Source organism: Sarcophilus harrisii, chromosome 5 (genome assembly GCF_902635505.1).
Source record: "Sarcophilus harrisii chromosome 5, mSarHar1.11, whole genome shotgun sequence".
NCBI lineage: Eukaryota > Metazoa > Chordata > Mammalia > Dasyuromorphia > Dasyuridae > Sarcophilus > Sarcophilus harrisii.
The window spans coordinates 24,503,486-24,531,082 of record NC_045430.1 but is presented as its reverse complement, the minus strand read 5'-3'; the positions used below and the strand labels follow the sequence as shown (position 1 = coordinate 24,531,082).

Sequence of the window (27,597 nt, the reverse complement as noted above, 5' to 3'; positions counted from 1 at the left end):
CACAGCCAAAACATGTAGAGGGTGAAATTGCTCCCCAGTCTTCCTGACTCTGAAGCCAGTTGTTCGTGCATTAAATCAAGCTGCCTCTCTTTTTTGTGAGGAATTGACACGTTTTCAAATAGACATTGTTCATTTCCTCCCTTTGTTATCTGTACTGATGATTCCATGGTCTGTTAATGTATTAATTTATCTCATTCCATCAAGTGTCTGATGAGCACTTACTCTGAAAAAGTACCACATTATCACATTATTTATGAGTAAAAAACAAATCAACTCAACATTGTTTTCTAAGGTAAAAGTATTATACAAGTGATATGTATCAAATATGTGTAGCCCAAAGAAGCCCTGGATTTTTATCCCAATTCCCACTCAGACTAATGACTTGGATCCTCAGCTACAAATTGCACACAAGATTCAAAGAGGTTTTCCTCGAGATAAAGTGGGATTTTCTCTAAAGGTCCCTGCTTGAGTCACCATTTTGATATGTTCTTCCCAATATAATTTGCTGGTTACAGTTAGCATCTCCAAAATCATTAATTGACCCAGTGATGAACACTTTAAAGAAAATAACTTTTAGAAAGATGCATTTGCTGTGACGAAACAGCACCAGTGGACAACACAAAGCCTTCCCTCCCAAATGGGATGGAGCCGAGTACACTCCATACTGTACTGTGCCCTGGTCACTAGGGCGAGTGGATTCAAACTTCAAGGACTTTCTGTAAAGCTTTTGCCTGGACCACATTGGTTTCTCAGTGAATCAGAGCTACTGCCTTGCTGAAGGTTAATGTGGATCTAGCTTAAGTCTTTGTCAGTGGCTCAGCCTTTGTGTTTTCACAACGATCTATGGGCCTGGAGTAAAGAAAGTAGGCCATTGGGCTACTCTCCCCACCTGAAGGCCCACAGCAGTCCTTGTCTCCATCCCCTCCAGGGGAAAAAGGAAGTAGTTGGCCACTGAGTGAACTCTCAGTTCTGACCCAGTAACCAGCCACAAGGTCCTTTCTTCACCGCAGTCAGTGGAACAATCCGACTGTCTGCACACAGAGAGCTGCCTCCCCCGCCCCATCCCATTTTGACCTTCCAGAAGCTGATTCTCCAGCTTCCCCTGACTTGTCATTGTCCAGTCCCCCACCATCAAAATACCTGTAAAGACAACCCAGTATGGTGGATGGAAAGCAGGCTTTGGAGTCAGTATTCAAGTTCCACTTTCACTTACTCTCGTCGCCTGACCCTAGACCTGAAATAACCTGAAAACTCCCTAAGATTCTATGTGGTGGAGAAGGTACTGGTCGATATTTGATAATGTAAGTTCTCCATCATGAACACCGCTACACCAATAAAACCATGGGTCTAATAGCTCCAAAACACTTTTTTTATACACACATAATATGATCATAAAATACTAAGTCTAGTTTTTATGCATGGCTTATAGAAATCAGAATCTTTGGTTTATTGCAAGACTTTTGCTGGTAAGACTAAAAAAAAACTTAATTCTTAAATATCAAGAATTCTAGGTGAGGAACTTCCTCTCCCAAATACAGATTAGCAAATCATCTGTAACCTGTAATATTACAGAGTCTGGGAGACAAGAAGTTTAAAGGACTTGCCAATATTTGTCAGGGGGAGGACCTAACTCTAGGTCTTGCTAATTCTAAGAACACCATGTTGCCTACTTCAAATACAGTGTCCCAAAATCTGTACTGGCATTTTAAGCTAGCTTTAAATAACATGGCACAGTCCAGTTTTAATCCCGGACTAGGGTAGAAATGATCTTTTGTTACATTATTATGATGTATATATTATGTCTGTGCAACAACTGACTTATCAGCTTTTTCCATGCAAAAGAAAAATAATTCCCATTTCCAAAAGCCTCTCCTACAGAAGCTATATAAAATGTGACTTGCTCTTGAAGAGTATGGAAGTCAAATGGAATATTGAAGAAAATATTTTATTCACATCTACTACAGAAATATTGCTAAAATAAGTCCTGCACTTACAGAGAAGGTATTTTCAGAGTAAAACAAAATAATTGAGACAGGACTGTTCTGTTACTTTATACCTCTTCAAATTATGTCTTTTAAACTAGTAGATATTTCATATAAAAGTATATAATAGAAAATATGGGAGTCAGAACGACTTGAGTTCTAATACTGTCTCTAATGTATCCTGGCTGTCTGATCCTCGACAAGTAGTTTAATGATTGAGTGTTGTAAACAACACTCTTGGTTGGGGAGTAAGCACTCTTCTTTATATTCCCACATTTGGCATTTATCTGAGTATATGCCATTGGCCCTCAGTAGAATGTAAGCTCCTTGAAGGCAGGGAATGCTTTGGGTTTTGTCTTTATATCCCCAATCTCAGCACATAGTCACTACATAACACACGTATGTTGGATGAAATTAGTTTTTTGAAGTTATGCTCATGTAGCTCTTCTATTTCTAACCTGATGTCAGAGAGCAATGTCACTAGGTGATATTGCTTAAGTCAGTAATAGCATTGACAGTCTTTCTTTTTTTCCAATCCTAGGGAAGTTACAGAAGTAAAAATTCCATTAAAACTCATGGAGCGGAAAACCACAGGCACCTGCTGTATGAATGCTGGGCCTCCTGGGGTGTCTGGTATAAATACCAGCCCTTGGATCTCATACGGTGAGTTCTGACCTGCTTGGGACCAAAAATGTATCCATAGTCCAAGACCAGATAGTAAGAGAGCAACAGCAGGTACAAGTAACCATCCTTATAAGGAGAAAAAAGGGAGCAGAAATCCCCAGATGTTGCATTGATCCAACTGCCCTCATCTGAGGAGACATGATTCATCATGGGAGAAGGAATGCTTCTTTTCCCATTGTCTGCCTTCCTACTAAAGGAGCTCTTCTTGTGAGGAGTGTAATGTCCGGTTTCTGGAGGTCTTGGGACCAGCCTTGGTTTCAGCATAATAATCACCCCAAGAATAGTCAGAGATAAAGTCCAAAGTCTTTATTGTCTCCTTCAGTCTCTCAGTCTGCTTCAGCAGTCTCAGCCAGTCAGCCAGTGAGCAGTCTGCACATCTCAATGTAATGTCCTGCTTTCTAGAGCCCCCCTACCAGGGTGCCAATATGTACCATCCAAGCTAGCTCTTTGGAGGATCTTGGGACCAGTCCAAGTCCTTGGTCTTAGTGGAGAAGTGATGAAGGCAGGGGAGCCACCATGAGGCTGGTCAAGTCTTCTCTCTTGAGGCTGAGTTTGTCCCCCGCTTATATACTCTATTACAATTAAATCAATTCCTCCTACTGAGTATAAGCCAATCATATCACTAGGGAACCCTTATTTGTTGTAAGATTAATTCAATCATACTGAACTAGAGAACTATTAATCACCGTACTAAACTAGAAAGCCATTTTCTTATCAATTCCACTGAGTTAACACCTTGTTGTAAGAATCCTTGCTTCAAGTATATTTCTCCAGAGTTCTGACCCATTACAGAGGAGGACAGTGTTTGTTTGTTAAAGAAAGGCTCTGAGAAGAACTTATACTGTCCCATAGCACCGAAATATGTACACCAGGTTGAATCTCATATTATTCTCCATTGGGGGAAAGGGATCAGGGTTTCCAAGTTCATAGTTTCAACATGAGTTCCTTACTTGACAAGAGAGTGCCATACAAAGAAGGATCCTAGAAGGACCTGATATAATAGTAATCCTTTCATCTTACCTACATTATCCACAGAGGAATAATTGTACTTCTTGTGTATGTTTTGTCCAAACCTGTGATTTCACTGATAAAAGGAGATTCTAGGGTGGAAACTCCATTCAGTGATAAAGATCTTAGAAAGTCTTCTGAGAGCACTGAGAAATTAACTGATTTGTTCATGGTTGCATGGATAGTATTTTCACACCACCACGCCTTTCAGAATACTGAATACTACTGTGCACAGGCTTTGGAAATCCATGGAAAGTGGTCATTCAAAGAAGGCTGTCAGTTCAATTTTAAGGCTGCCTTGGTCTGCATATAAGCAAAATTAGATTCTTAAGAATCTGGGCAAGACACTTGTAATACCCTAAAACTATAGATCACAAAATAGGGGCTACCTTGAGTTGTTAGTTTTCTTTCCTACGAGTTCCCCATTCCGCTAAAACTACAAACACATTTTCTGTTATTATCCAGAAACTAATTACCAGCCTTAAGTACCAACTAGCCCAGTTTTCAGGATTTCTTTTGGGAAGAGTCATGGATTGTTTCTTAAATATTCTGGATTAGTGCTGTGTTTATTGTGGGAGTAAAAGTGAGCCGGGTGAGGGAAAAAATTTCATGCTGCCCAATTTGCATTTTCATTTCCTTGGAGAGTCATTGATGGTACCTGTGTGCTTGTTACCATTGAAACTGTTCACTCATGGCGATCAAAAGAGATTGATGTATTCTAAGTCTCTTCTTTGTGCAAGTGAAAAGTGGGTCTGATGATCTGTATGGATGGGAAATGTTTGCTAAAATGAAATTCCCCCCCTTAACTCAATCTCCTTTGCATCAGAGAAAGCCATGGAGTTTCAACTCAACTCAACATGGGCATTATAAAATAGGGTTTAAGAGAGCAAAGGCAATCAAATCCTCCCCAGCCTTTGCCCATTACATTGATGTTAGAAAAAACTTCCATAAGCAAAAAAAGATGGGTCCATGATTGTGATTTCAATTTGGAGTTTTGAAGTACATGAATAAGTATGAATTAAGTGTGTGCACAACAGTGATATATGAGGAAGAAATTAAGAAAATGGTCCTAGCTTTCAATACAACTACAATCTGATTTACAGAATCTGGAAATAAAAGAGACCTCAGAGTCAGCCCTTGCTTCCTATTTGAGGCAATCAGCTTAACCTTTCTCGGTCTGTTTCCTCATCTAAGAAGAGAGAGTTGAACTCAATGGTCTCTAAGGTCTTTTCTAGACCTAAAGCTATGATCCTTTGAGCAGCAATTATATAGTCAAAGAGAAAAAGAAGGTCACTGGAAAATCCTGTTTAAAAAAAAATCTTTTAACTTTGGGTTTGGAAATAGCACTTTCACAAAGAGAATTACAAATTCTCCAGAAGAAAGCACTTACTTTCACAGGTGTGATTTTTAATATGGAATAAGAAATGGATAAACAGAGTGCTGTTGTGTTTTTTAATTGGTTCTATCTCTCCTCACAGAAAGAGTTCTTGGAGCATCATTTAAGCTCCTTGGGCCTGTGAAGTGAAGACAGCTTCTGATCTCTGATCGCTTGTTGGAAACTTAAATTTCTCTTCTATAAAAGAGACTTGTTGGACTAGATGTGGTACTGAATACACATTTGCAGTATTGTAACGTGTGTTATTTGGGCTAGACCCAGATATGTTATAATAAAGAACTTCCAGACGAGGAAAGTTCTTCTATCAATGAAGATCAGCCCCTCCATTTTTTGATAGCTTTGAATATTTAATAATCACCTGAGTTGAGGTTTTTTGGGAGATATAGGGGTAGGAAGGACAGAGATCTTTGTTTTCTTTTGCTTCATGACTTTTATGGAAGACTTTCATATGTGTCTTTTCAATAGTGGGAAGAAGGGAGAGAATCTAGAACCCAAAATCTTAAAAACAAATGTAAAACATTGCATTATATGTAATACAGAAAATAAAAATATTAAAACATGAAAAAATTAAATTAAAAAATTGCTTTTAAGAGTCACCTGAGGCATTGAGAGGTTAAATAATCATGGTATAGCATGGAAGGGAATAGTTTTGATGGAGAACAGCACCACCGCACTGGGAGAGCATCTGACAAAATTTTACTGCTGTTCACAGGAGGAGAAGAATAGATGCCCATGGGAAATAGTCAGTGTTCAGGCAGCACCCAGGGCATGGCTTTAGATATTCAGTGGTACTGTAGTATTCACATTCTATTCAAAGACCCTGAGCCCTTTTGGGGTACAAAGTTCGAGAGTTTTAGACAAGAGCCAACATGATGCTAGTTTCATCAAGTAGCAGGGTCACCCAGACCTTGGTGCTCAGGATATTTTCTGGATTGCCAAATATAGGAGCAGAACTAAGATACTTAACTCATAACTATTGTGCAGGTAAGAAGCTGGGTGGGGCAGAGAGGGCCCGAAATAATGCCCTAGTACACCTGCAATCAGTGAATTTCCCAGGATCCCACAGGTAGTAGATTCCAGTTCTTCCTAACTCTTATGGGCCAGCTTTTGATCCACTACCTCAGGCTGACTTACACTTATAAAAATTAGACCTTGCCAAAGGTGGAAGGGGTTGTCATGGAAGGCAATGAGTTTCTGAGTTCTTTAAGCAGAGGGTGAATGACCACATGTTGGGGTGTGCATCAAGGGTATGGATAAGTTGGACCACGCTAACCATCAGGCTCTCTCTAGCTCTTCATCTATTGTCCTAAGATGAAGCATAAAATCAGTACAAAAAAATTTAAAGACTAAGAAAATCAGTCGATTCCACCGGGGACTGAAGTAGATAGACTACGTTGTGAAAGTTCTTACAGAGAAGAGTGATCTGCCATCTTCCTTGGCAGAGAGGAAGAAAAATGAGCCAATAACATGGATCATGATAGAGGAGTGGAGGGGGACTACAAGAGCCGGATTCCAATCCTGCCTCAGACGCTTAACTGGCTTTGTGATCCTGAGCAATTCACCTGATCTCTGTTTCTATGACTTGCCTTCTCTATAAAATGAGGGAGTTAGACTCCATGACCTCAAAGGTCCCTTTTAATTCTAAACCAGTAAGCCTATGAAGTTGAATAGGAAAAGACATACCAGTGTATTTTTCCTCATATTTCCTCATATTTTCCGCATCAAATTTCCCTCATATTGCAACATGCAGACAGCAAAACATTAAAAATATGAATTATTAGGAGCCGTTAAATGACTGGTCATCATAAACAGAAATACTTTTAAAGTAGAAAATCTCAAAAATAGATGGTCCTGAATATTGGGGATGAAGTGCTGGATCATCAGTGATTGTCATGGAGTTGGCACCAACCATCCAATGCTTTGACTCTGCCTTCAGACACGAATCAAATCTCAGTGAGCAGAGCAGGGGGAAAGAAGAGGCAGTGAGAGAATTTGGAGCCAAAAATAAAACAAAATGGATTTTTTAAAAGGAGTTACAGGTAAGAAGAGTAGCATATGAGATATAGAACTAGGCTCTGCTGGAGAGAAGGGCAATCAGGAAGACCGAGTCTCCCCATGGTACTTCTGGGAAAGTCACAACTTTTCAATGTTCCAAGCAGCTTTCTAAGAATAGAAATTCCCAGTGGGCCTTATCTCCATCGGTAGTTTCTTTACAGAATGCCTTTAGTCCAATTAAATTAGAAGCCTAGACAAAATTTTTAGAAGTATCAAATTTTTTTACTGAGACACGAGGCACAAGATCCCCATAGATATAGATATATAATATAACACACACACACACACACACATACATATATAGAGAGAGAGATTAAGTTATATGTCAGAGACATAGGTGACATTTAAATAACTGCTAGAAAATTTGCAAACCACTTTATAGCAATTATTTAAATAGTTCCTAATCCCCCAATGCTAGAACTAAAGATAATTATTTAACCCATTTCATAGAGAGGAAAATCAATCTTTCTCCATAGCCTGTCCCTGCCTTACAGGTGAGTAAGCAGGTTCAGCCAGACTTTGTGATTTGTCCCAGGCCACACAACTCACACTTGTCCCAGGTAGAGTTGAAATGCAGGTCCTTCCCAAGCCTCTCTAAGATGACATTCACACTGAAAGTCTAAACTAGTGATGCACGTAGCACTCAGTAAGCTGCCTCAGAAGCATGAGCACTGGTTCACATAGTATTCCACTTAATGCCTTTGGGATCTTGCCAAGTCCCTTTCCTACTCTCAGCCTCAGTTTCCTCATCTGTAAAATGAGGGGGTTATCCTAGATGACCTCTGCAGTACCTCCTAGCTCTGCAGAATCCCACAGTTCTGCGTTTTTATACAATTCTGCAGAAATTTGACCCCCAAGTCTGACGTTGCAGGTTGTGTTTTACACAGGCGGTATTTTGGCGAGAAGATCGGTCTGTACTTCGCCTGGTTGGGCTGGTACACAGGAATGCTCTTCCCAGCTGCCTTCATTGGACTCTTTGTCTTTTTGTATGGAGTTACCACTCTGGACCACTGCCAAGTCAGGTAAGAAGGGGCGGCTGGGAGCAGCCCATCAGCCTTTCTCTTTTGCATTTAGAGGTCAAGTATTTGTGGCTTTCTCCCTCTACTGCCCCACAGTGATCTGGAGATGCTGCTGTGTTAAACGCAAAGTCCTTCTCCCCAGAGCTCTAGTTCCAGCTCTAGTCCTGCCCTCTAGAAAGTCTTTAAGCAGGAACCCAGTGATGGAAGACATCTGTCCCTTCAAAACTAGACTAGCCAAAACCAGAGACATTTATCTCCAGGTAGACCATAGGCATCCAAGACTACTGACTCTATAACAAAAAAAAAAATTATAACCAATATTCATGAAGGAAATTGACTTCCATGTAAAACAGCAGATCTTGGAAACATTTGTAGCATTAACAATTTACAAAATAATTACCCAATGTATTTAAAATAGGTAGGTTTGACTTTTCTACAAGGTAACAATTAAATCCTTTCATAATAAAAATAATATAGTTTTTGTAAAATGCTTAGCAAACCTTAACATTATGTAAATGATCATCATCATCATATTATTATTATTATTATTATTTATTTTTACATTGCCCATTTGTAAGCTCCATAAAGGCAGGACTAATTTTCCTTTTTTTTTGCATCCTAGAGGACTAGCAGGACACATTGAGCACATACAGCATGTGCTTAAAAAATACTTGCTGAAGGTTTAGCACTTTTTTTTGCCAAAATCCACAGTCTTTTGTTCTACATCAGTCATCATTGATTGAAAATGGATCCTATTGCTAGTCAGATGCAGACAGAAAAGGAGAAGAAAGGAAGAAGGAAAGGAGGGGAAGAGGGAGGAAGAGAAGGAGAGAGAAAGGAGAGAGAGAGAGAAGAAGGGAGGGAGGGAGACAAGACACAGAGACAGACAGGGAGAAAGATCAGGGAGGAGAAGGAGGGAGAGAGAACGGGGGAGAAAGAGAAAATGGGGGAGAGAGAGAATGGGGAAGAGAGAGAAAATGGGGGAGAAGGATTGAGGGGAGGCAGGGAGGGAGAGGGAGAGAAACAGAGAGAGAGACACTGATTTCTTTCAGCCCAACAGAATTTTTATGATCAAATTTGGATAAATGTGGCTAATTTTGTGAATAACTATAAGTATGTCAGTTAATGTAGTTTTCTGATGTTATCTTATTAATATGTAAAACTGAGGCGACACAATCATAAATAAGATGGTTTATCACATTATTAAAATGTGCAGGCGTCAACGATTTTTAGCATCATCAGCAAAAAAGGTTGTCGAGCTTGGGAAAACAGAAATGTAATCAGCCAGATAGCGTTTATCAATTGAATCTCCTGGGGAAGAAAGTTGGAGAAGAATTACACTTGTGTGGAGAAATAGCAGCCCATGTCTGTTCTCTTTTCCAGTAAAGAAGTCTGCCAAGCTACCGATATCATCATGTGTCCTGTGTGCGATAAATATTGTCCTTTCATGAGGCTGTCAGACAGCTGTGTTTATGCCAAGGTAAATGTTCTCCCTAGGTTACCTTTTCTCTATGGCTTAGCTATACTTTCTCCTTGATCAAAAGCGGGGGCCTTAGTGGCTCTATGTGTTTTCTTCTATTTGTCCTCTCACCTAAGACAGAAAGACACAGATGGGACGGGGAGGAAAGGGAAGGTGGGGAGAGAGACAGATAGGGAGGGAGGGAAGAAGAGAAAGAGGGAGAAAGGGAGAGGAAAAAAAGGAAGGGAGAGAAAATGAACGAAGGAAGGAAGGAAAGAGAGAAAGAAAGGGGAGGAAGAAAAGAGAAGAAAGATAGGGGAGAGACAGAAAGGGGAAAAGAGAGGGGAGAGAGAGAAAAAAGAAAAGAGTGAAGAAATAAAGAGAGGGAAGAGACAGGGAAAGAGAGAGAGGAGGAAGGAGAAAGAAAAGAGAGAAGAAGGAAAGAGGGAAAAGACAGAAAGGGGGAAGAGAGAGAGAAGAAGGGAGGAAGAGGAAGAAGAAAAGGGAGGGAACATTCATAAAATCATAGATTTAGAATAAGAAGAATTCTCAAAACCCACCTCACATTTGACAGGTGAAAAATGAGGCCTAATGTATCATATATGTATATGTATATTATATATAATATATATTTTTGTGCGTATCTATCATATATAATACAAATAAATCATATAATAGCTATATGTTACATGTAATAAATATATAGTTACAACTGCATACATATATGTAGCTATACAATCTCATGTGATCCTCATAACAGCACTACTATCCCCATTTTACAGATGAGAAAACCAAGGATAAGATAAAATTTAAGAAGGTTAACATACTTCCCCAGGCTACCACAGCTATGAGGTTTCTCAGGCAACATTTGAACTCGAGTCCTCTTGAGTCTGGTTCTATCTCACCATCTGCTGTGCTACCTTGCTGCCTTTTAGACTAAGTTTGAGCTCTTGGAGTCTGAAAGGAATAAAAGAAAGCGTGCTATCTTTAGCAAGCATGCAGAGAGGTGAAATAGATTGAGAGAACTCTGTTCCACCGAGGAGAGAGCAGATGAAGGGGAGCAGCATCCCAGTGGGAGTCAGGAAAACTTAAGTTGAATGAAGATGGAAAGTTCTTTCCAAACATAACTGAGTTTAAAAGGCAGATTCTGAGCCGTAAGTAATTGGTTCCAAATCTGCTCTTGCTCAGAAATCTTGGATCAGTCCCTTCTGCCGCTGCTTTTACATTAAAAAAAAAGTCTCTGCTGAGACTCGAGTGGTGTTTTCTAAGAGAAAAATATATTGGAAATAACAGCATAAACTCCTGGTTTTTTCCAAAGAACTCTGATGATTTTGTGTCTGAATGCACCCCAAGGTGGGGACTAGAATGTGTTTGAATGTGGGCTTAGTAAAATGAAAGGGGGGGAGCTGTTATAAGGATGGGTAGAAGGAAACTGCAGGAGGGTGAGACAGAAAGCGCCCTGCCTCAGGAGTTTGGGATCTGGGCTCACAACCTGCCTCAGAAGCTATTACTTATGTGATCGTTGGGTGAGTTTCCTTGTTGCACCTCCATCTCCTTACCTGGAAATAACCAGCTTAGAGGCGATTATGCCCGAGGTCCCTCCCAGGTCTCCGTGACCCTTTCTTTTGCAGCCACTGCCCCTCCCCGTGGCTCAGTTTCCCTCTGTGTAAAATGAAGACCCTGGATGACATGATCTCTGAGGTCCCTATGATCCTAAGGGTAGTCACTGAAAAGACTGGAGTGGTTCCATTGAAGACAGTGTCTCATTGAAATCAGTAATTGGTTGTCTGCCGGTCAGCCTGTATGTCGTTGTGAGCCGGGCTTTGGGACCCTTTGTGAGGTTTTCTTGGTTTTTCTTGGTGTTGGAATGGTTCACTGTCTCCTTTTCCAGCTTATTTTACAGATGTGGAAACTGAGGCAAATAGCACTGAGTGACTTGACCAGGGTCACACAGCTAGTGGGTGTCTGTGCCTCCTGCCCAGGTGCTCTGCACACTATGGTACCACCTCGCTGCCCTCAGCTTTGGTATACTGGTCTATCCACAATGTACTCAGCGTCCCTGGCCAATGTCCGGGGTTCTAATCCCGCCTTTGATACTTAGCAGTTACAAGAGGCAGCAAATCTCGAGTCCTCTCTTCACCCGGCCCCTGCCACCCGGAGAAGCAACTTGTGCCCACCAGAGCTCGGTTTCCCGGACTGCTGGGATGCTCAAACAACGCGGTTTCTGTAAATGTCTGTGTAAGCATTAACGCTCCACCAGAGCACCCACTGTATAACGTCACAGGTCCTGGTGCAGCCGCGCTCTGTGACCCTGATTCATTTAACCCCCTCAGCCTCAGTCTTCCCAGCTGTAAAATGGTGACAGAATGACTCTAACACCTCTCAGGACTATGGTCAGAATTGCATGAGATGACGTAGGAAAAGGGATGCTGCTAGAATATCCTGATTATACAGAAGTCTGAGTCCCGCAGGTGACACAGTCTCAGCACCCTGAAGCACCCCTCTAAGACTGACTAAATTACAGGGAGTTCCCGGTCTGCCCCGGGGAAGGGAGTTGCCATCCTGGCAGTTTCCCTCCAAAGTGGGAAATCTGATGAAATATTAGTTCCCAGAACGACAAAACGAGGCAGAAGGCTGGCCAAAAATAGACAATTAGGCTTTTCTTATTGAAAGCGGAGACTGTCTTATTGCATTTGTGTCTCCGGTGCTTAGTGCCTGGAACACAGTAAGTGCTTAATGGATGCATTTTCATTCACTCATCTAGCGGCCCCATGTATGCTCTCCAAGAGTTTCTACTGGGGATGAGGAGACAGGTTTTATTCCTTTCTCTCTTCCTGTGTTCAATGAGCTGCTGTTCTCCCTTTGTTCAGGGAAAAACAAGCCACCTGCTTCAAGCAGAAGCTAAAATCAATTGTACCTTAATAGAGAAGAGAACAACTTCTTTGCAGCAGGCTTATTCTCAGCGGGGGGATAATGTATGCTTTATATAGGAGCATGAAAAAGATCACCACCCTCCTCTGCCAAGAAGCATCATTCATCCCAGCTTGGCATCAGTGCCGGCGTGATTTACACAGGATAGAAAGCCTGGGCTTGGCAGGGATCTCGCGCTCCTCCCCGAGCCCTTGCTGCCGCAGAAGTGATCCAAGGGGGGCAGAAATCCCCTGCTGTCTCTCTGTCATGTGTAAGGAATAAATATAGCTGTTATTCAGCGATATTAATATGGGTCAAAATGATGGTTTCCATGGCTTAGCCGGCTCAGCCTGCTTTGGGCAACAGCTATGGCTTTTTTTAATATGAAGAAACTATGAAGCCGGGGATTTGGGGGAAACAAAACCACATGTGTTTACATAGAGCGTATTTAAGTCATCATGCATATGTTCAGAGCCTCCTGTGTATCAGGTACTGTACTAAGCTCTGACGATACCAAAAAAAACAAAACCAAAACCCCAGTCCCGGCACTCAAGAACCTCCCGGTCTAATGCGGGAGACAGCCTTCAAATAACAGGGACAATAAAATATGGACAGAGCAATTAGGAGACAATCAACTGAGGAGAAGCACTAGTATTAAAAGAATATTTCAAAATATTATTGCTGTGAGTGAATGAATGAACATATTCACTTAATAAAATAAAGATAACAGAATTTAAGAAGAAACCGGTTCTATTAAAATAAGTTTAATTTGTCCTCATTCAAGTTCACCATTATAGACCTCTTTGGGGGATGAGGTATCTGCAGACCCCAGGTTAAGGACTTTTGGGGTGATTTTAGAATGACAGGTTTTGAGCTGGAAAAATACCTCAGATGTGATCTAATCCAATCCCCTCATTTTAAATATTAGGAAATTAAAGCCTAGAAAAGCTAAGTGCCCACTTGGTTTAAATCCCTCAGGTACTAAGCCAGTCAAAATTTGAACCCAGATTTTGGCACCAGGGTAATTTCTCTTTCCCCTGAAGACCCTTTCAACCATAAATATGTTTTGCTGGAGTGGGACACAGATTGGCAGCTGCAAAGGACTCATCCTGCAGATGTGGAAACAGGCCCAAGGAGACTAAGTGGTAATCCAAGATTCAAATTTAGGTTCTTGGACTCCAAATTGAGCATCCTTCCCACTGTCTCATGTTACCTTTAAAATCTCAGATTCCTTGAGCTCCATGATCCTTAGACTGTCTACATATAAGAAATTAATGAAAAGGGGGAACAATATTCTTCAAGAGTCCCAAGCTTCTTGAGGAAAACTAAGCTAACATGTGGTGCCAGATTTGAATTCATTTAGGAGAGCATTCCTGATTCCAAGCCCAATGTTCTGTCCCTTGCACCACTTAGCTGCCCACCTGGCACATAGTAATAGGTGCTTAGTAAGTATTTATTGACTGACTAGCTTCTTAAGGCAGCCCATTCCACTTTGGGGTAGTTCCATTTGTTATAGAGATTTCCCTGACATCAAATCTAAATCTACCTCATCACAGCACCTTGCACTGCTCCAAGTTTTGTGTATTAGCACCAAGCAGAACAATCCAGGCCTTTTCCATAAAATGATCCTTCAAATATTTGGAGCCAATTAACATGTCTCCTCTACCTCCCATCCCCAATCCCAAACAATTTTTTCATCCATCAGCTGAATATCCCTTGTTATTTCAACTTGTCCTCCTCAACCAATCAATCAAATATTAATTTAAAATATAAATTTAATTAATTAAATGCTATGGTATGTTAAGTGCTGAGCAAACAAAAAAGAGGGAGAAGACTGCCCCTGACTTCAGGAAACTTGCACTCTCTCTAATGGAGGAGATAATATGCAGATAAATATGTACAAACAAGTTGTATACTTCATAAATAGGAAATAATTAACGAAAGGAAGGCACGAGGATGAAGAGGGGCTGGGGGAGGTTTTCCCGATTTTAGTTGGGACTTAAAGGAAGCCAGGGAGATCAGTAGTGAGAGTGGAGGGGGGGGGAAGTATTCCAGGTATGTAGGACAGCTGGAGGGAACTGAGAGATGATGAAGTGTCTTGTTCATGGAATGAGGTTGGGTCAATATGTAGAGGCAAAGCCTTGGTAAGAAGTGGGCTACCTCACTGGGTGAGGAAGGGGTGAAGGAGGAGAGATTGGCAGATGAGAAAGGGGGAAAAGGAAGCTCGATAGTCTCAACTTCTGTAAAATATAAGGCAGCTGTTATATTAGACATGATGAGCATGGCTGATTTCAGAAAACCCTGGAAAAATTTACATGAACTAAAGCTGAGTGAAACAAGCAGAACCAAGAAAACATTGTACATAGTTATAGCAAGATTGATGACCAACTGTGATAGACTTAGCTCTTCTCAGTAATGCAGTGATCCAAGACAATTCTAATAAACTTTGGATGGAAAATGTCATCTGCATCCAGAGAGAGCTTTGAAGACTGAATGCAGATCAAAGTATATTGTTTTCACTTTTTTCTTGTTTTTTTTCCCTTTTCATGATTTTTCCCTTTTGTTCTGATTTTTCTCCCCCACATGATTCATAAAGAACTACGTAAAAATGAATCTATATGTATAACCTAAAAAAATTTTAATAGACAAAATTCTCAGTTGAGAGGATTGAGGCAAAGAGAGTCATGTGAGGTTTGAGGAAGGACAAAAGGGTTGGAAGAGTCACTGTAGGGAGTAGAGTGGAAAAGTGAGTTGATGAGGGGAGGTACAATAGGATTGCCTAGAAGCAGTGAGAGGCCAGTTGAGGTTATATAACATAAATGTGTAGTATTCTTCAGTTCTTTCATTGTCCTGATTATCTTCCACTTATTAATGCCCTTCCTAAAGCATGGGACTTGTAAAATGGGAATCAATACAATTACAGAGAAACATGTGAATCTGATTCTTAACCTTCTGATATAATATCCCGGTAACTCCTAATTCCTCCAAAAGATTTCAACCATTCTTTGTCCATCTTCATGACTTTAAGTACCCCCTTCATAATTTGGCCATTGAAGAAATCACTGAGTTACCAATCATTTTGGTTCTTGTAGAAACCAGAAAAGAAAAAAAACTAGAAAAACTCTGTGTATTAACTCATGATTCTTGTCATCCCCAGGTAACCCATCTTTTTGACAATGGAGCTACCGTCTTTTTTGCTGTTTTCATGGCAGTTTGGGGTAAGTTGCTGGAAGATGTAAGTACTTTCTTCAGTATAGACTGCATAATACAGTTCTCCCTGATCTAATCTGATCTGGCCCTGATACCGAATCTAAATTGAATTTTCTGTGTGTGTGTGTGTGTGTGTGTGTGTGTGTGTGTGTGTGTCCTAATCTCCTTGATATAGATTGTAAACTCCTAGAAAGTAATTCAGCAAGCAATCCTATAGAGTATTTTTAAGGGGCTGGTCTGACTTGGCCCTGGGGACACAGAAACAGAAAAAGGGTCCCTTCAAGGACCCTGCATCTCATTGGAGGAATCACGTGTTATTTGTCTTTGCATCTCTCAACATTTAGCCACTAGAGAAGGAAATGGAAAAGTAGTTTTGTATCTTTGCCAAGAAAACACAAAATGGGATCATGAAGAGTTGGGCATGACTGAGTAACAATAAAGAGGAGCCATTTAATAGTTGTCTGATAATTGAGTGAGTGGTTCAGTTGCTTCCATCATATCCAACTCTCCATAACCCCATTTTTTTTTTTGGCAGAGATACTGGAGTGGTTGGGCATTTCCTTTTCTAGCTCATTTTACAGATAAGGAAACTGAGGCAGACTGAGTAAAGTGACTTGCCCACGGTCATACAGCTAGTGTCAGAGGCCAGATTTGAATTTAGGTTTTCCAGATTCCAGTCCCAGAATTATATCTTCTGTGCCATCTAGCTCCCAAAATTCAATGAATATGTGCCTTTTAAAGTCCAACATTGAATATATTAAAAGAGTTTTGATTAAATTGGAGTTATTTGTTTCTCAATGTAAAATTAAGACCAGAAAAAAATAAGTTAAGTCTAAGACTAAATTCTGCATCTCTTCATTTGCTTCAGCTAATATTCTAGAAGAAAATAAGCATTTTAAACTTGGCTATAATAATAATAACATTTATCTAGCATTTTAAGGTTTGAAGAGCTCTTTACAAACACCATCACACCTCCTTTTCTATTCTACCACCTTGTGCCTCGCATACAGCAGGTATTTAATCATTGCTTCTTGGCTGATGGCAAATCAAAGATTATAACCAAATGCAGGTTCTCTGCAGCCAGCCTTCGCAAGACCCCTGAATAAGGGCAGTCTGTTCCCTTGTTTGCTTTTGGCTCCAATTCTCATCTTCTCTGGAGATTCTGCAAGGTTCTGTTTTGAGCGGGCTGCCTTAGCCTGCGTGGACCAGCCAAGATGAGGCTACCTCCAGTGATGATTGGCCCCTTGCCGAATGAAATTGATGGCTGGTCCTCCCTAAATCGGAGTTCCTGAGGCTTTTCCATAGCACTGGATTTTGTTCAGAAACATGCCAGAGAACAATTACAGAATCCAAATTGGCTTCTTGCCCCAGGATGGGGAAATGGGGGGCACAAAATGCAAGTCATTGGGGAGCCAGATGTTGCCAGAGACAAGTCAGGAGTGGGTCATCTGCCCTGATCTCCTGGGGTCTGGGTGCGGCTTTTCTGGTTTCTTGTTCTCTAGTTGTTGCTAAGAACTAAATTCTCTAAAATAAACAGATCTTCATCAAATATAACTAAAATGTCAAGATTATGATTACATGTTTGAGAAGCAGCTTGGCAGGGGTCAGAAAGGCCTGGGTTCAAGTTTTGCTTCTAACAGATGCTAACTGTATGAGTATAGATAACTTACTTAACCTCTCAAGATCCCTATTATTAGTATTAAGAATTAGCTAGTTCCTAAGACTAGCTACAGACAAATGGAGTTTTTACCCTAGGAGTATCCTGCAGGTCCAGATCTAAAAAAAGAAATTATGTTTTAATGTGACTCTCATTGCAGAAAGAAGAAAGGGAAGGGGGAAGGAATAGAGGAAGAGAGGGAAGGAGAAAAGGATGATGTTTGCTTATTATACTGTAATTTTTTTAAGTTAATTTTTTAATTTTTAATTTTGTTTTTGCTTCCAGATTTAATTTGGGGGATATAGGGTAGAGGTTCTAGACATATGGCCTAAATCAGTATGGGAAAATTCTAGTGTGAAAATTTCATTTACTGATGTAGGTTAGCAATTTTCTCAAAATCCCAATCAGAGAGTGGGGTGGGGTGTTGGGAGCAGGCAGCTAGGACGTTTCAGAGACAGAATGTGAATGCTCCAAGATCAGCCCTCAATCTATTTCAAGCCTTCCTTGTTTTGGAATATGTGTGCTAATTATAAATTTCAACTTGAATCAACCTGAAGAGATTGTGAAAAGTGACTTTTTAATTGCATAAACTATTTACCATTGAGAATATTAGATGAGTAAAGTGAGTTATCCCTTGTCTCTTCAGACTCTTGTGTCTTTAAGTAAGTTTTTAAGTTCTCAGTCACCTCAGCAGGGATGGCAATACTTGTGCTGCCTAATGAGGAAGAGGATGGTTTGAATTCACATAGCAATTTTTAAAATATTTCCAAAGTGCTTAACCCACAGGGTGTCATTGCAGACAGTCAGATATTTAGAGCTGAAGTGGGCCATGCAGCCCACTCCTCTCACTTTATAGATGAATGTGTGATTTGCCCAGATGGAATAGGAGCTCAGGTTCTCTGACTCCAGTGCTCTTTCCACCAATAGATGGAAAAGTGGCTGTCCTCATTTTAACAAGAAGGAATCTGAGATTTAAGGAGAACAGTGGACTTGCCCAGAGTCACTCAGTAAACATCCGAGAGAGAATTTGAACCCACGTTTTTTGCATCTGAGCCCCATGCTGTATCTCCTCCATCCCACTGTCTCACCTCACCTGTTGTGGGAGAAAATGACTTGATAAATATGAACTTGCTTTGAAACCTACAAAAAATGATATAAAAATATGAATAGGGAGGGAGGGGGAGAAGATGTCATATGAATAGGTTCCATAAAGCAAATAGTCACTAAGTATAGGGCATTCAGCAGGAAAACTCCCCTCCAGAGAAAAGAATATTGTTTTCCCCTAGAAATGTTTCCAGTGAAACTAGGGGCAGGTCTCCTTGTAGAAATAAGAAGGGAAAATAGAACAGTAAAATAAAGAGGCTGCTTCTGTTCTCAATAAAACTGCCCATAGTGTTGGTCACATAAGGTGAGCAGCAAACGTTCTTCCAAAAAGACAAGGAAGGGGAAATACAAAAGTCACTCCTTAAATTCCCAGATTTCTTTTCTTTCCTTTCTTTTGTTTTTTAATGAACAAAGGGGGAAAAAATCAATGTATTTTTTCTCCTTGGAGATAAATGTATACTATACACTATTAAGACAGAAAATCACATAAGCCCTTTAAATATTTTGAAAGAGCTGGAACTGGGAACCCCTCTGCCTGATGTTCAGCATCCCTGGACATCCTCGGTTTTCTAGCACGGAGAGAAGAAGCCATATGTCTAGTCTGCTCAACATTAATTGTGCATTTTATTTTTTTTATGTGATGTTGGCTAAAGATTCCCTAATCCAGGGATATGTTAACCTGACTTCAGATTTTTTGTTTTTAACATATACAAACACTTTTCATTTTTGTATATATACACACGTGCATGTGTGTTTATGTATACATATATAGAGAATATAGACTTATGCATATGTATAGAAATACAGGTGCATCTATATATACATACATGTTTGTATTCGCATGTATATAAATATATGTGGTTATAGAAATATGTCTATGGTTATATAACTATATATATATATAGTTATACATAATGTATGAGGAATTATTTCAAATTGTAGCCTATTATATGTATTCCGTTATCCTGTGCACCTATGCATATATATATGTATGTATGTGTATATACACACATATACACATTTGACTACACATATATAATATATATGTACACACACACACACACACACACACACACATATATATATATATATATATATATATATATTCACACACAGGCAAATGTAACTGTATTTAATGATAATTGGTATCATTTGCCATTGCTGTGTCTTTTATATATTTAAAAATAGGATTCTGAAAAGGATCCTCAGGCTTCTCCAGGATGGTTCTAATCCTTGATCTCCTCTCACCCTGCCTTTGCAATCCCCTCGTTCATTACTCTCCTCTACATGCTCTGGATCTGGGGACACTGCCCTCCTTGCTTTTCCTCTCCATATGTGAAATTCTCACCCTCCTCATTTCTACCTCTTGTCTCTCCTCAAGTCCCATCTAGAATCCTACCTCCTACAAAAAGCCTCCCTAGTTCACCATTAATATCTACGCCATTCCTCTGCTTATTGACTGATGAATGGCTGTGGTTGGGACGAGCTTAATGATTATGCTCAGCTCTTGGGCTAGCCATTTAAGGAAGGACCCTATTCAGGGTGACTAGAGAAAGACTCTGTATTAGTGGAGGGACTTTCCTCACTTGGGAGCTCTTCTATCCCTGTGAAATCACAGGTCTAGTCCCTATCCCCTATTTCAACAAATGCTACTTTTCCTCCCGTTGGTTATAATTCCACAATCCTCCTGAGTTCTGGGCTTTGGGTCTAGAAGATCCAAAAATGGAACAGTCCTTGTCCTCAAGCTTACATTCTCAGTAGTACAATTCATTTCCCAATGCCTTCAATGCTTCTTTGACTTTTATTTATCTGTCCTTCTCTTCCTATTCCAGCAACCGTTTTCCTGGAGTTTTGGAAGAGAAGGCGAGCAGTAATTGCTTATGACTGGGACTTGATCGACTGGGAAGAAGAGGAGGTTTGTATGAAAAATACCCCTCAGCCTGAAAGACCATCCCCTTCGCCAGGGTGATCCTAAGACTCTAACTGCACCCATGGAAGCAGAATAGCATGATGGAAAGAGAGCCAGAATTAGGGCCAGGAAGGTCTTGGTCAAGGTTCTGCCTTTCACAGCTAAAGGTGGAAACCTGGGCAAGTCCCTTACACCTGTCACTGCCGGAGGTAAATCTCTAAATTAACAAGAGACCTACAGTGCTGACTCACACTGGTAAAGGCTTCCCTGGGAGTCACCTATCACAAACCCAGTGTCTATCCCTGACTTTTTACCCAGAGTCATTCAGAAATGTACTTTTCTCTACCTTCTGGTTGGGAGAGAAAGAGAGAGAGAGAGAGAGAGAGAGAGAGAGAGAGAGAGAGAGAGAGAGAGAAAATATTTAGATAGAGATATTTATATATACAGAGAGAGACAGACAGGCAAAACAAGTGTTTCCTATATGCTCAACACTTTCAAGAGCTGGGAATACAATCATAAGTTCCTATTCAGTAAGAACTATATTCTAATAAGACAAAACAAGAAGAGCTGAAAAATTGAAGTTGTATGTATCTAAGGGTAATAGAGGGGACCTTCTAGAGTTTCTGTGACTATCCTCCACTGTAGTTGCTTTAAATAAATAGAATGAAGCTAAACCCATTTCAGAAGCTGCCTAGATACAATAAGTAAACATTTATTAAGCCTGTGTTCCAGGCTTCCAGGAACTGTAGAAAGCACTAGAGATACAATAGTTCCTCTATTTTAACTCTTTGCTAATTCACATAAACCTCATGGGAATTTCATATGGTTGTTCAGTTGACACATCCAGTTTATAGTAAGGAAGACCTGTGTTCAAGTCCTATCTCAGGCTATGTAACACTGGGCAAGTCAATTAACCTCTCCCTGCCTCAATTTTCTAATTTGTCAAATGAGGATCATAGCACTTGAGGTTGTTGTGAGAACCAAATGAGATGATATTTGTCAAATGCTTTGAAAATCTTGATGCATTCTGTAAACACAAGTTCTTCTTGTTCATCTCCCTTATATCTGTCCCTTCCTCCTCAACACTTGGCTTCTCCCCCATCCTACAACTGGCCAGCTTCCTCCCTAGGCTTGCATATCCTCCACCTTGTGAAAAGCCTAGTTTCAGCTCCTCTCTTCTGTTGTCCAAAGACACATGAACATTATATAAAATCTCCGTCAACTAGAACCTAACACTTTAGTATTCTTTTCCTAATACCAAAATTTCTTTTTATTCTGTGACCTTTCCTATTTGGGCTTATTTCAGTGAAGTAAATCAAATCTCTGTTTGTTTTAGAGGTCTCAAAAGCCCCAGGTATAACTGGTTTTTGAGAGATTTTTAGTATGTTTCTGAAGTCAGTTGTTTTATATAAAATCAGTTGATTAAAGATGAATTGCTTATGATAAAAAAATTTAATTGCCATAGTTTTAGCTATTCAAATAAGATAATGAAGAGATGAAGCTCACTGAGAAATGTATTTTTCCATTTTCCAACATGGAAAATTTTCATCTTCATTGTGATGTTTGAGTTACACCCTAATAGTAAAAAATTTTTCATTCTTTCAGATCATTAGGGAACTACTTTAAAAGAATCTTTTTGGTTTGAGGCTTAGAGTTTGATTTAATGCAATAATGGAAATACTTATGAGATCCTAAAAATATCCATCTGAATCACTTGCTTTCAATAATGGTGGCTCTGGGATATACTTTCTTCAGTATGATTATTTTTTATCTAAGATATGGGGTTCAGAGACTGCCATATTAGACTGGTTGGTTGCTTTCTCGCTTGCTTGTTTGGTGAGTGGAGAAGCTAGTACCAAACTATTGAATGGCATGCTAATATACAAGAATGATGTGTTGGTGGGTCTGTTTGTGGTTTTTCCTGTGTATGACTGCCCTGTTCATAAAAGTTGTCCATCTCTTCCTTAGGAAGAAATACGGCCCCAGTTTGAAGCCAAATACTCCAAGAAAGAGCGGATGAACCCCATCTCGGGAAAACCAGAACCTTATCAAGCATTTACAGATAAATGCAGCAGACTTGTTGTTTCTGCATCTGGAATATTTTTTATGGTTTGAGGACTTTTTTCCATTTGTTTTTATGTAAATGAAACTGACATTCATGTTTGTATAAAGTGCTTTCAGAGAACTTGGCCTCATTTAATCCTCATGTTAAATCCAAGAGGCAGGTGGGATAAAAAAGAATGATTATTATCCCCTTTTTAACAGATGGAGAAACTGGGGCTCAGAGGAAGAGCAGTGACTTGCTTAAGGTCATCTAGCCCGAGCTAAAGCAAAAATCCTGGTCTTATAATTCCAAGGTCAATTCTTCCTCTACACTGTATTGTGAAAGCACAGTCCGTCAACCCATCTCTAGATATTTATTAGGCACCTGATATGTGCCAGACAATGGGCTAAATGCTGAGGCTACAGAAAGAAGCTAAAGGCATTTCTTGCCCACTGGGAGCTTGCAGCCTAATGAGGGAGAAGTCCAAATAAATATATACAAAGCAAGCTCTGTGTAGAATAAATCAGAAATTATTAGCAGAGGAAAGGCACAGAATGAAGGAGGGGCTGGGGAAGGCTTCCTGTAGAAGTCAGGATTTTAATTGGGACTTAATGAAAGCAGAGGAAGGAGAGCATTCCAGGCAGCAAAAGAGAATGCTTTATAAACTTTGAAAAGGCTATGAAACGTGAGCTTCAGTTTTGTTATTGTTGTTATTGTTACTTAGCAGGTAGCATGAGTAACTCAGAGAGGGTTCAATAAAGAATCTCTGGAAGGACAGGGCTGATGAGGCTGACTTGTAGTTGGAGGATATAGCATGAGTATGTCAGATTTGGGGTGTACTATCCAGGTCCTTCTGCTTACCCATCTGGCATCCCGAAATTCTACAATTGGTTTTTTCCAGAGAGCACAACTCACGAAAGCATTTTGGTTTGAGAATATGTATGACCCAGGGAGGAGATTAGAAAAGTCAGCTATTGGAATGAGGCTGTAAAACTCAGTGGACCAGGTCTAAGAGAGCTGGATTCTCTTCATGGACTTACCACGTGCTCATTGCAGTGGGCACTGCAGAGCAGCAAGACATAGATTTATACCTATCTTTTCTATGATATATTGCACATGTTTTAAAGTCTTCAGAAAATATAGAACAGTAAACCCAGTTGGAGAATGGAGCATTCTGGGGAAGCACATCTCAAAAGATGGAGAATTGTGAAGAGACGAGTGTCTTTTATGAGTTACTCATTTGTAAATCATTCACAATCGAGTAAATGCAGTGTTCCTGACGGATACTCCTAAAGAGGAGAGAAATGCATCAGGGAAAATGATAATGTAATGAAAAGATTTCTTAATATGTGTATATGTATACATATACATATAGAGAAAAAGAGCAAGATATCAATGATGATTACTTGGCAGCCAGATACGGTGAAAAGAGAAATAACTGACTCGAGTCAGAGGAGCCAAGTTCAAATCCCACCTCTGATGTTTCTTTCTATGGGACATTGAGCTAATGATTTAAGTTCTGCCAATTGAGGAGTTGACCTAAAGGCCTTTAAAGTCCCTTCCATCTCTAGATTTTGGGACTTACAATCTTAAATTGCAGCCTCCCTAAATCTCAGTTTCTTCATCTGTAAGACAAGGATTTAGATCAAGGGTAGGCTGATAAATTTATAACAATAGGCTCGGAAAAAAAAAAAAGAATCCATGAGGCATTTAAGTTTGATTTACATTATTAATATTTTCTCTATCACTTTTAACACCAGACAATTAAAAAACAAACAAAAAAATCTAACCTGATTTGTTACATTTGCCAATTTCCAGGAATAAGTGCTCACTTTGAAAATTTAGCTATCAATTGTGGAAATATGTATAGGAGGATTGCATATGTTTTAACGTATTTTGGATTTTGCAAAGTGAATGTTGAAAATTACCTGTGTGTGTGTTTTAAAAATAAAAAGCTTTAATTTAAAAAAAAAGAAAAACTAAAATTTAACTATCAGAAGCAGCTAAATGGTATAGTGCATAGTCTCTCTCATGCACACAAAAGAGAGAAAGTGAGAGAGAGAGAGAGAGAAATCAAAAAAGATTAAAAATTTAACAATCAGCTTTTAGCCTATTGATTGTCTATTCCCAACATACTCCTTGACTAGATCAGAGATATCAAACTTCCTGCCCTGAAGAGCAGGTCAATGAGATTAAAATATACTTGGGAAATGTTTAAGAAAATGAATAGAAATGCGATGTAGATAACGGTAGGTGGTGGTTTTCAGAGTCAGCAGGCCATCCATCCATGGCCTCTGTCTGTGTCTGACCTTCCTGGTCACTCCCAGCTCTAGAACATCACGCCAGGTCCAGTCTCATCACCCATATGAGAGTGTTTCTGATGGAGATGAGTCTCTTGAAGGCACAAAGCCCACCGAGCCCTCTCCGTTTTTCTGCCATAGATCTGTGTGGTGATCGCCGCCGTGTTCGGAATCGTCATTTATCGTGTTGTGACTGTCAGTACTTTTGCTGCCTTCAAGTGGGCTTTAATCAGGAATAACTCTCAGGTTGCGACCACGGGAACAGCAGTGTGCATCAACTTTTGTATCATCATGCTGCTGAACGTGGTAAGAAAATGGGAGGGGACGGGAAGGGAAGTGGAAAGGTGGTGGTTGGAGGGACTCCAGGCCGATGTGACCCTTCTCTTCTGAAACAAGGAGGCTCCTCCATGGGTTGTCTCACCTCTCACCCTATCATCCCCCCTGTGTCTGGGCACAGGGTACCCTCCCAAGCCACAGGAGTGACAGTGACCAAGGGGAAGGGGCTAAAAACCTGGCTTCCCATCCCACCTCAGAGTGAGCCTTACCCCCTGAGCCCAACTAACCTCTGAGGCTGTTTGTCCTTAAGTGCCATTGTGATGCTTAACTATCAGTAAGCATATCTAGCCCTTCCGAATCTACATTAATACACTGCCATATTAATACTGTTATTATTTGTTGGAGGCAGGGTGGCTTTGGGGAGAAAGGCCCTGGCGTCAGGACGGAGTTCACGTCCTATCTCTGCCACAGAAGGGCTGCGAGACTGGGGCAAATCATATTAATTTTCAAAATGAGGGCAATATTATCACCTGCTTCTGTGGAGTTGCTGTAGAGAATCAAACATGAAGACTTTAACCTTAAACTGTACTAGGACTTTCAAGGCACGTGTAGAAAGTGGTTAGTAAATCTTAACTATTTAAAATGAGTCATCATCATAATAATTTTTTTGGATGGGATCCCAATAGTAATAGTCCTGAAAGAAAGAGCTTTCCTACTATTATGGACAGATAAAATAATTGTGTAGGGTTTTTTTTAGCCATTCATCTTCTATAGCCTCACCAAGAGCATCCTCAGACTAGCTCCTAAATCTCTATATTTTGAAAGCTTTTTTGTTTCATGTAGTTTAGAAGTTAGAAGTGTTTGGGATGGTGCCATCTATGAAAAATGGAGCTCTTAAATTTTATGGATCAAATTTAAGTCCACTGTGGGAAATAGTTTGGTCGATAACAATGGTTTGATCTCAATTCAATTTACTGGATGAATTCTCCAGGTTATTTTGAGGTCTGTATGACCATTTTATATTTTGAGATCTCATTATCACAAACAGGAAGTTTATCATCTTTCAGTTCCTAAAAGATATGTGACTCTGGGCATGTCACTTAACCCTCTCAGCCTCAGTTCATCATATATGAAACGAGCATAATAACACTCACCTCTCAGGGTTATTGTGAGGATCAGATGAAATAATAAATGTGAAGTGCCATGTAATTGGTAGGTATCTTAATATCACGATGGCTGTCATTATTATTCTTTTTTGATGGCGATTATTGTTCTGCAACGAAGTGTAAAGGCTTTGCCAAATATGTCCAGAATACAAAAAGTGCCCCTACTCTATTTAATCTTTTTAAAATTTTTATTTTATTTTAATCTTATTAAAATTATAATTTATAACATAATGCTATATAACATGCATAATATGTAATGATAATGTATAATATATTCTGTGGCAGAGATGAGTCTATCCTGACTTGAAAGCCAGACCTTTCTCCCAAAAGCCACCCTGCCTCCAACAATAATATATTATAATATAATATATAATAATATGTAATATGTATAACATAAGATTAAATTAATTTAATTGGAATTCCTTCCAACTCTTTCCGCTCCCATAATGCTAATCGTTGCCCATACAAGTCACATCCTGGGAGTGAGGCTGAAAGGGACTATCTGGGACAAGCAACCTTTGTTCTCTGCTAGTCAAGTCGCAGAGTTGCCGTCCTCTGAACTAAATAATGTCACTAGAAGTAAACTAATCCTCCAAAAAAAAAAAAACCTACAACATTTCTTTAAAGCACATATACCATTAGTTTTCAAAAACTGTGCTTTTTGATGATGATAATAAAGTTTAAATGGAGGAGAAATAACTAAATCCATTTTGGTTTTCAAATTCATAAAATGAATTGAAAAACTGTAGTCAGACGTCTTGTATGCTTTCTTCTGGTAAAAAGTTTAAGCTTTCCCTAGCCTGAATAAGTTGAAGGAGGACAAGCCGGCCTGGGATAGATTGTGTAACTGTTCTCATGCTTTGTTTGCATGAACTGGTCAGAGACGGGCTTTCTTGCCCATCTGTCTGAGAAATCACACGATGATAAATGCGGCAACACTGAAAGTACACCTAGAAAGTAGTAGATGTTAGCCAGGAGAACATAGTCTGACTGCACTGCTGTGAAGGAGGCAACAGGGGCTGACCCTGAGATTTCCCAGCGAGATGGAAGGACTTCCCCTAACTCAGATCTTGGAGAGCTGTCCAGAGCATAGGTTCAGTGTTATATGCCCAGGATCACACAGTCGGCACGTCGCATGGGCTGGACCTGAACCCTGGACCTCTTGGTTGGGAGGTCACTTTTCTGTCGTGCCAGTTTCCCTCTCTCTCTCTCTGAAGGAATCCAGGGGTTAAATCTAAACACTTCCTCATCATTTAAAAAAAATTCCTTCTTTGGGAATTACCATTTTATCAGAAATATTATTCTCTTGGATAATAATAGTACCTGATTCACAGGGGAAATGAATGAAAGGAGATTATGTAAACAAAGCTTAAAATGCCTTCTATGTCTTAGCTGTTGGGATTATCCTCCCACTGTGT

At 39.9% G+C, this 27,597-nt stretch overlaps 1 protein-coding gene across 3 annotated transcripts in view; it reads left to right on the top strand.

The window, feature by feature from the left end:
- The window catches only part of ANO4 (anoctamin 4), a 313,523-nt gene that overhangs the window by 250,459 nt on the left and 35,467 nt on the right, over window positions 1-27,597 (top strand). For all 3 annotated transcript variants that reach the window (XM_031940726.1, XM_031940727.1, XM_031940728.1), the window contains 7 exons: window positions 2,524-2,645; window positions 8,013-8,147; window positions 9,528-9,624; window positions 15,671-15,731; window positions 20,317-20,399; window positions 22,362-22,502; window positions 24,879-25,043. In XM_031940726.1, coding sequence (XP_031796586.1) covers window positions 2,524-2,645; window positions 8,013-8,147; window positions 9,528-9,624; window positions 15,671-15,731; window positions 20,317-20,399; window positions 22,362-22,502; window positions 24,879-25,043 — 804 coding nt within the window. The remainder of the gene's footprint in view (window positions 1-2,523; window positions 2,646-8,012; window positions 8,148-9,527; window positions 9,625-15,670; window positions 15,732-20,316; window positions 20,400-22,361; window positions 22,503-24,878; window positions 25,044-27,597) is intronic.